Genomic DNA, 10,076 nt, shown 5'->3' on the forward strand with positions numbered 1-10,076 from the left:
ATGTTTGGAAGACTGAAAAACGTGTTTAGTCGTATTGCTAACAGTATGCCTGATAATTTTTTCGTATGAGGAAAATTAGATATAGCAAAGGAGGGGGGGAATAGAGTAGGTGGATGTAAAAGGTAGCTAGTGAGAGTTTAAGAGCTAATAAAACTGGGGGTAAAAAGTAAATATCCAGAAAAGTTGAAAATGGCATAAGACGAAGTGAAAGTAAGAGAAACTGGTAATTTAGAGGAGTGGAAGTTAGTAAAAGAAAATTTTGTAGGGATTGCAAGTGATGTGCGTGGCAAGAAGTTTGTTGGGGGAAGCATGAGGAAGGGCAGTGAATGGTGGAATGGAGTGAAGGTAAAAGTGGGAGAGAAAAATGGAGCTTTTCAAAAATGGCTGCAGAGTAATAGTGCAGCGAGGTATGAAAGATATAGAGAGAAAAATGTGGAAGTAAAGCGCATGGTAAGTGAGGCAAAGAGGGCAGCTGACCTGAGGTGGGTCAGAGAATAGGTCATTCATATGAAGAGAATAAGGAGGAGTTTTGGAAAGAAGTGAAGAGAGTAAGGAAGGCTGGCTCAAGAATTCAAGAGATAGTGGAAGATGGAAATTGAAGGTTGTTAAGAGGTGAGGAGGTAAGGAAAAGGTTGTCGGAGTATTTTGAAAGTTTACTAAATGTTGAGGATAATAGGGAGGCAGATATAATTGCTGTTGCAGGTGTTGAGGTGCCGGTGATGGGAGATGAGAATGAGAGAGAGATTACCAGATAGGAAGTGAGGATAGCACTAGATGAAACGAAAATTGGAAAAGCATCTGGTATGGATGGTCTGAGAGCTGAGATGTTGAAGGAAGGGGGTGGGACTGTACTTGAATGGTTGGTGAGATTGTTTTGTGTTGTCATTGGTACCAATAGATTGGGTTTGTGCGTCTATTGTACCACTATACAAGGGTAAGGGAGATGTGTATGAGTGTTGTAATTCAAGGAGTATTAGTTTGTTGAGTGTAGCTGGAAAAGTGTATGGTAGAGTACTGATTAATAGGATTAAGGATAAAACAGAGAATGCAATCTTAAAAGTATAAGGTGGTTTTAGAAGAGGTAGGGGCTGTATGCATCAGATTTTTACATTTAGGCAGATATGCTAGAAATATTTAGCAAAAGGTATGGGTGTGTATGTAGGGTTTTTGGATCTGGAGAAATCGTATGATAGAGTTGATAGGGAAGTAATGTGGAATGTGATGAGTTTATATGGAGTTGGTGGAAGGTTGTTGTAAGCATTGAAAAGTTTCTACAAAGGTAGTAAAGCATGTGTTAGGATAGGAAATGAAGTGAGCTATTGGTTTCCAGTGAGAGTGGGACTGAGACACGGATGTGTGATGTCACTGTGGTTGTTTAATTTGTATGTTGATCGAGTGCTGAGAGATGTGAATGCTCGAGTGCTTGGACGAGGATTGAAACTGTAGACGAGAATGACCATGAATGGGAGGTAAATCAGTTGTTGTTTGCGGATGATACTGTACCGGTTGTAGACGTGGAAGAGAAGCTTGGCCGATTAGTGACAGAATTTGGAAGGGCGTGTGAGAGAAGGAAGTTGAGAGTTAGTAGTATGTTGGCCTTGGCACCAGCCGCCCGTTGAGATACTACCGCTAGAGAGTTACTGTGTCCTTTGACTGGCCAGACAGTACTACATAGGACCGTTCTCTCTGGTTACGGTTCTTTCCCTTTGCCTACACAGACACCGAATAGTCTGGCCTATTTTTTATAGATTCTCCTCTGCCCTTATACACCTGACAACACTCTGGTTACCAAACAATTCTTCTTCACCCAAGGGGTTAACTACTGCACTGTAATTGTTCAGTGGCTACTTTACTCTTGGTAAGGGTAGAAGAGACTCTTTAGCTATGGTAAGCAGCTCTTCTAGGAGAAGGACATTCCAAAATCAAACCATTGTTCTCTATTCTTGGGTAGTGCCATAGCCTCGGTACCATGGTCTTACCCTGCCTTGGGTTAGAGTTCTCTTGCTTGAGGGTACACTCAGGCACACTTTTCTATCTAGTTTCTCTTCCTCTTGTTTTTTGGAGTTTTTATAGTTTAAATAGGAAATATTTATTTTAATGTTGTAACTATTCTAATGGTAGCATTGATAATGCTCGTTCTTTATTAAAGCAGCCCACTGCTCCTTTACCCAGGTTTACCAGTATAGAAAACTAGGACTTCACGTCATTTTTTAAAGAATTCTGAAGTACCAATAGTTCCTTTACATACCCAGATCGTGATCTTTTGTTGTTGCTCAAGCAGCAAGTAGACAGTCGTGCTAAATTGTTGTTAGATTCTTTAGAGGCGGAGAAGCAAACCCTTAATGATGCAGTAGAGCTTCTGAAGGCAGCATTTGCTTCGGAAAGCACTCATAAGGTAAACACAATCAGGCAGTTGACAGAACTTAAGTTAGGGCTTTCAGGTGATCCATATTCATATATTTCAAAATTCGGGACTATATTTCAGTCTGTTAGCATAATAGAAATAACGGCAGATGATTGTATACAGTACTTTGCATGGTCAGGCCTTCATGAACAATTTAAGAAAGAGTTGGTTCAGATTACCAATCAAACTCGTCCTAGCTGTAAGGATATTGAGGATAACTTCTTTACTGCCACTGAAAGGTATGAGAATGCTAAGAAAATTTCAAAGTTTAAAGGTCCCGCTATTTCTGGAAATTTCCAGGGGAAGAATCAGGATACTTCAACTAGTTTGGGTATCAAAGTCGACTCTAATAATAACAATGCATCATAAAGCTGCAACTTATGCTAAAAGGTATATTCAAAGCATATTAGTCACTCTAAGTCCAAATGTCCAAATTTCCCTACTGCACAGGAAAAGGTATCTAAATTGTCCAAGTGTTAGGGCTGTGTAAAATGTGGAAGTTTTATGCACCCAACTACTAAATGTTCCTTCAGGTTTCGCAAAAAGTGCTATCATTGTGGCGGTTGGCATTTCTCCTTTTTATGCAAAAACACAAGCTCCACCCAAAGTAAAAATGAGCAGTCTAGTTCTGTAACAGTTAAAACGGCGACAAAAAAGTGGAGTAGCCATACTACCTAATTGTGTTAGCAAATATGCTCTTCCATCTTTTACTTTCCAAGTTTCAGGTCAAGGGAGATTATTCAGAGGGTCAAAGATACCGGTTCACAAAGCACTTTTGTATCGGAGAGACTAGCCAATTTTGGTAAATTTAAAGTTATATTCAATAATGTTGAATCGACAGTTAATGAGTTTAATGGGCGCAAAGTCTACAAAACTAGAATAGTATAGTTGCCTATTACTTTTACCACTGTTGTAGTTGAGGTGTTTGCTATGGTTATGCCCTCAATAAATATCAAGTTCTCCTTACCTGGTTTAGTGAAGATTATTAAAGCCTTCAAAGATAAAGGTTATACCTTTGCTGATGCCTTTCTAGACCAGAAATCGAGTGAAATTAGTGCCATTGATGTCTTGTCAGGTTCAGATTCCTCTCATTGTTTGTTGGGAAAAGACGTTTTATTTGGCAATAATGACCCCTCTGTATATATTGATAAGTTGCATGGCATTATGCTAACAGGTAATCTTGACAGATTGATCAATAATGTGGATTTTTTGCAGACTTGCGACAGTAATTTCTATTGCATGAACACTGATTCCAGTGAGCCATTGTTATCTTTCCTAGTTGTGGACTCTTCTGTAACTATATGCACACATTTTTTTTTTATTGGGTTGTGGTGATTCTAGTCCCTCATTTAGCGATGAAATTGAAGACCTTCATTTTGGTAATATTGCTACTAGTTTTAACTTTAATGTATTGAACACTAAAGGCAAGGTCATAGAGGAAAAGTTAAGAGAGGCCACTAACCATATATTTGAGGCAAAATGCCGTAATTATTTTAGTTAAGGTCAGCCTGAATGTGATGAGTAGACAACTGATCTGAACAGGAAATTAATTGACTTCACGCTAAAGAATCTTTTCAGGGATACAGATGGCAGGATTAGGGTTCCTTAGTTGTGGAATGGTAAACTATCACCTTTACTCTCTAAAAATGAGAGGCTAGCTAAATTAATTTTAAAGTCTACATTAAAGAAACACAAGAAAGATAAAGGGAATTTACTATTGATGAATCAGGCTTTCAGAGATCAGTTAGCCTAGGGTATTATTGAACCTGTAGATAATCTTGAACAATTTAAATTAGAATACCTAAATTATTCTTTCATTCCCCACATGGCTGTTTTCTAGCCTCAACGTGAGACAACGAAATATAGGATAGTTTCTCTCTCGAATTTGAGTGAACATGAAAGTAATAAAGCTCTAAATTTGTCCCATAACCAGTGTATGTTCCTGGGCCCTATTCTGAACCAGAAAATGTTGTCCGCTTTCATTCATTTTCGGTTCGACAAGAAATTATTGACATTTGATTTGAAAAAGACATTCAATATGTTGACTCTGAGTGAGAACGATCAGGCAAAACTTACATTTTACTGGTTTTGTATGTTAAGGAAAGATGACTATACCCTGGTTGCATTATGCAATGTCAGACTAAGTTTTGGTTTACGTTGCAGTCCTATTCCCCTTATGATATCACTTTTTTATATATTGATTATCAACTCTGATAAAGATGATGACAAACTAAAAGAATGTAAGAGGTTGATCTATTCATTAACATACATGGACAATGGAGCCTATTCTTGTGACAATCTTGATACCCTTCAGTGGGCTTATTAGGTTTTACCCAAAGTGTTTCAGTCCTTCAAATTTTCAGTACAGCAGTTAATAACTAACGATATTTCTTTGCAGAGTAGAATTGATAAAGATATGAAAATTGAGACACCTATAGAGAATAAATTGTTTGGGTGGATATGGAATAGGGTAAGTGATGAAATTTTCACCAAGCCTATCAATCTTAATGCTGATGCCAGTACTAGATGTGAAGTTTTGACCACCATAGCTGCACAGTTCGATAATTTTTGGTTTAATTTGCCACTCATGAACAGCAGTAGGTTATTTATGCACAGGCTCCAATGTTGTAAAGATCTTGATTTGGACAAACCTCTTAATAGTGACTTGGTTCGTGAATGGAAAAACTTATGTAGGCAGGCAAATTCCTCCCCCATAATCAGAGTGGCAAGGTTTGTTGGTCCTAGGGACGATGAATACAAACTAATAGCATTTACAAATGCCAGTCGTTCTCTTTATGGTGTTGTAGTTTTTATATGTCATATTGAGATAAATCAGTGTTGTTTCCTACAAGCTAAAAACCGTATCGTTAATACACATTTGAAGAATACGTCCATTCCGTCATTGGAACTTAATGCAGTTTTGTTTGGTGTTGAAAGCTTAATGGAGTTACACAGAGACCTTACAGGTGATGTGTGCATGAAGACAGTTAACATATCTGAATTACTTTTGCATATTGATTCAATATGCTCACTTCATTGGCTCGATTTTTGTGTGTCCAAGATGGAAAAAATGCAGACTGGGTGTATTTACCACTAACAGGCTTAATGCAATCCAGAGGTTATGTGAAAAGTACCCTGTTAAGTTTTTTTTCTCGTTTCAGGAAAAGAAAAACCAGCAGACAGCACTACTCGCCCCTTTTCTTATAGGTCCCTTATGATAACAAATTTTCTTATTTGACCAGATTCAAACTTTATTAAAACTGAAGATGAATTATCTGTTGTCCTTCCTAATCCACTGACTGTTAACAAAATGGCTCCTGTCAACGATCATAGTGTATATGTGGGAATTAATTCTGAACATTCTCTAAATAGTTCCGAAAATGCTCCTTTAATAGACCCTAATGATATTTCTGATTTCAGGATATTGGTTTGGATTCACCGAAGAGTCTTGTGGTGTGTTATGAAATGGAGGCAGAAGATAGGGATAGAAGGCAGTCCTAAATCACGTAATAGTAACATGTTTGCTCAGGCCCTTAGGCAGATTATATCTACAGAGCAAAAATTGTTTTTCCATGAAGTTTTTTCTTATTTTCAGGATAAAAAGGTTAGACTTAAAGACCTACCTAAGATAGTTACTCAACTGAATGTTTTTCTTGACAATAATAACGTTATTAGGGTGAAAAGTAAGTTTAAGATATGGGTTGGTCAAAATGAATTTCCTATATTGTTGCCAAAGGATAGTGCTTTAATTAGACTAATTGTTCATGATGCTCATTCGAAATTATCCCACTCTGGATGTTATGCTGTATTGTCTGCCATTAGACGTACGTTTCATGTTCCTAAACACTTTTCTACCATTAAGAAAATTCTTAAAACTTGTGTTCATTGTAGGAGATTCAACAACAGAACTTTCCAGTTGAATCAAAATGTTTATAGAGAGTTTAGGTCTGACCTCCCATCTATTCCCATCAATAAGGTTTTTATTGACTACCTAGGTCCTTTTACAGTTAAAAAGAACTCTGAATCTCAAAAGGTTTGGTTACTTATTTTTTCATGTACTAGGCGTCGAGGAATGGATCTCAGGATAAGTAATGACCTCTTGGTCAAGGAGTTTTTAAGATCATTTCAACTTCATTGTTTTAATTATGAAGTACCACAGCTTGTTGTCAGTGACCTAGGCTCTCAGCTTGTTGCAAGCGCTAACATAATTCATGATTTTATCAGTGATCATGAGACTCGGCTTTACTTTGAGGAGAACAATGTGAAGCCCATAACCTTTCAACAATACTTTAAGGGTTGTAGTAAACTCGGTTCCTTGGTTGAAAAGTGTGTGAAAATGGTAAAAAGATTGCTTTTAGGTTCTATCAAGAATTGGGTTTTATCTTTTGCAGAGTTTGAACTTGTTGTAGAACACACTAAACATCTGGTTAATAAGCGCCCTATTGCATTTAAAAATGGATTGAGGAAAGCTAATGTTAATGATTGTACCCGAACCTATAACCGCAGAAAAATTGATAAGAGGATACGATACTCTTTCTTTAAACCTAGTTTCTTCACTGCAAGGAAGGCCTCATGATCCAGACTGGCAAACACCAGTTAGTTCAACTAGTCGTATTAATGATGAGTTTGAGAAACTTCGTAAAGTTAGGCAAAATTTGATTGAGAATTATCATTCGGAGTTTCTAGGAACACTTGTATCACAAGCAGAAGGATAGGTACCGTCCAGCACAGCAACATAATATTAAGGTAGGGGACATAGTCCTTTTAAAGGAACTTAACACTAAACATAGCAGCTATCCTATGGCTATTGTAAAGAAACTAGAAGTCAATAGCAATGGTGAGGTAACTGGAGTAACCCTTTTAAAGGGTAAGACCAAGGAAATTATAAAACGTCACATCTCGACTTTAATTCCTTATCTAGAGTTAAAGGATTTTGGTGAAGATGACTGTATCTCTACCCTTGATGTTGAACAAGATAATGATACTAATAATGTTCGTGTTTGCAGGAACGCTGCGATATTAAGTGAGCAGCGAACACGAGGATATTTGAATATGTAGATTAAGTATGACTGAATTTTAACCCTGGATAGGTACGGTGGGTCGTACGCGACCCCGAGCGTAAAAAAAAAAGAGGTTTTTCTCACGTGACTCACCCCCGTGACTGAATTTGTGGGTGACCGACCTGCAGGAGGTGTCTCCCCTACACGCTCTAGTAGTGTCCAGATGTGCATTGCTGTAGCTGTACTCCTTCCCCGATTTCTGAGACGCGTCGGGGTCGAGCGCGACCGAGTTTACCCTTCTAAGGTAATTTGCATAATTATCAAAGTTATTACGTATTATGAAATTGTCGTAGAATGGTGCAACTTGTTTAGGTTATCAGTTGTGGAAAGTCTTGGTGGATTGTTTGGCTACCATGTGCATGATTTTTTTTTTAGTTAAAATGTCGTTCATCACCACGAGGACCATTTTACCGCGAGTGCCCCTTTTTCATTTTTTTTCATTTTTTTGCCAAGTCATTATTCCGTAAGATATTGCCAAATAGTGTCGTAAAACTTTTGCTTGTTTAGTGTTGGAAAGTGTGTCTAGATGATCTGGCTACCCATGCGTGACTTTGTTTTTGTCAGATACGACGTAGTTATTGGTATATTGGGTATTTAACTGTGGTTGCCAATTTCTGTTTTTTTTTCAATATTTGTAAAAAAATTTACGTAGTAAGGAATTGCCGTATATTATTCATTTTTTTTTTCATGTTTATGTGTTAGAAAGTGTGCCTTGATGGTTGGGCTAACACGTGCATGTCTTTTTTTTTATCTGAGATGCCGTATATTAGAATGTTGGGCATTTTACCGCGAGTGCCCCTTTTTCATTTTTTTTCATTTTTTTGCCAAGTCATTTTTCCGTAAGATATTGCCAAATAGTGTCGTAAAACTTTTGCTTTTTTAGTGTTGGAAAGTGTGTCTAAATGATCTGGCTACCCATGCGTGACTTTGTTTTTGTCAGATACGACGTAGTTATTGGTATATTGGGTATTTAACTGCGGTTGCCAATTTCTGTTTTTTTTTCAATATTTGTAAAAATTTACTACGTAGTAAGGAATTGCCGTATATTATTGATTTTTTTTTCATGTTTATGTGTTAGAAAGTGTGCCTTGATGGTTGGGCTAACACGTGCATGTCTTTTTTTTTTATCTGAGATGCCGTATATTAGAATGTTGGGCATTTTTCCGCGAGTGCCCCTTTTTATTTGTTTTGCATTTTTTTGCTTAGTCATGTTACCGTAAGGAATTGGCAAGTAGTGTCGCAAAACTTATATTTTTATAGTGTTGGAAAGTGTTTCTAGATGATCTGGCTACCCATGCCTATTTTTTTTTTTAGCCAGATATGGCGTATATATAAGTATGTGTTCGATTTTCCTGTGATTGCCATTTTTTCGTTTTTTCCCATTTCTTTCAAAATTACTACGTACTAAGGAACTATCACAGAGTAATGATTAATTTATATGTTTATTTGTCGGAAAATGTGCCTTGATGGTTTGCCTAGCACGTGGCTGAAATTTTTTTTTTCTGAAATGCCGTATATTAGAACGGCCATTTTTCTGCGAGTGCCCCTTTTTATTTGTTTTGCATTTTTTGGCTTAGTCATGTTATCGTAAGGAATTGGCAAGTAGTGTCGCAAAACTTATATTTTTATAGTGTTGGAAAGTGTTTCTAGATGATCTGGCTTCCCATGCCTATTTTTTTTTAGCCAGATATGGCGTATATATAAGTATCTGTTCGATTTTCCTGTGATTGCCATTTTTTCGTTTTTTCCATTTCTTTCAAAATTACTACGTACTAAGGAACTATCACAGAGTAATGATTCATTTATATGTTTATTTGTCGGAAAATGTGCCTTGACGGTTTGCCTAGCACGTGGCTGAAATTTTTTTTTTCTGAAATGCCGTATATTATTAGAATGGCCATTTTTCCGCGAGTGCCCCTTTTAATTTGTTTTGCATTTTTTTGCTTAGTCATGTTACCGTAAGGAATTGGCAAGTAGTGTCGCAAAACTTATAATTTTATAGTGTTGGAAAGTGTTTCTAGATGATATGGCTACCCATGCCTATCTTTTTTTTTAGCCAGATATGGCGTATATATAGGTATGTGTTCGATTTTCCTGTGATTGCCATTTTTTCATTTTTTCCCATTTCTTTCAAAATTACTACGTACTAAGGAACTATCACAGAGTAATGATTCATTTAGATGTTTATTTGTCGGAAAATGTGCCTTGATGGTTTGCCTAGCACGTGGCTGATTTTTTTTTTTCTGAAATGCCGTATATTAGAATGTTAGCCATTTTTCCGCGAGTGCCCCTTTTTATTTGTTTTGCATTTTTTTGCTTAGTCATGTTACCGTAAGGAATTGGCAAGTAGTGTCGCAAAACTTATATTTTTATAGTGTTGGAAAGTGTTTCTAGATGATCTGGCTACCCATGCCTATCTTTTTTTTAGCCAGATATGGCGTATATATAGGTATGTGTTCGATTTTCCGGTGATTGCCATTTTTTCGTTTTTTCCCATTTCTTTCAAAATTACTACGTACTAAGGAACTATCACAGAGTAATGATTCCTCTAGATGTTTATTTGTCGGAAAATTTTGTTTACTTCTTTTTTGATTGAATATCATCAAATTTTT

At 36.9% G+C, this 10,076-nt stretch overlaps 1 protein-coding gene across 1 annotated transcript in view; it reads left to right on the forward strand.

The window, feature by feature from the left end:
• The first annotated feature begins 309 nt into the window (after positions 1-309).
• The window catches only part of LOC137659820 (uncharacterized), a 23,738-nt gene continuing 13,971 nt past the window's right edge, over positions 310-10,076 (forward strand). Inside the window, exons 1-7 of the mRNA XM_068394614.1 lie at positions 310-450; positions 2,486-2,643; positions 3,124-3,286; positions 4,803-5,001; positions 5,647-5,831; positions 6,000-6,008; positions 7,109-7,246. Of these exons, the coding sequence (XP_068250715.1) occupies positions 310-450; positions 2,486-2,643; positions 3,124-3,286; positions 4,803-5,001; positions 5,647-5,831; positions 6,000-6,008; positions 7,109-7,246 (993 nt within the window). The remainder of the gene's footprint in view (positions 451-2,485; positions 2,644-3,123; positions 3,287-4,802; positions 5,002-5,646; positions 5,832-5,999; positions 6,009-7,108; positions 7,247-10,076) is intronic.

The sequence above is a fragment of the Palaemon carinicauda genome, chromosome 20 (genome assembly GCF_036898095.1).
Source record: "Palaemon carinicauda isolate YSFRI2023 chromosome 20, ASM3689809v2, whole genome shotgun sequence".
NCBI classification, from domain to species: Eukaryota; Metazoa; Arthropoda; class Malacostraca; order Decapoda; family Palaemonidae; genus Palaemon; species Palaemon carinicauda.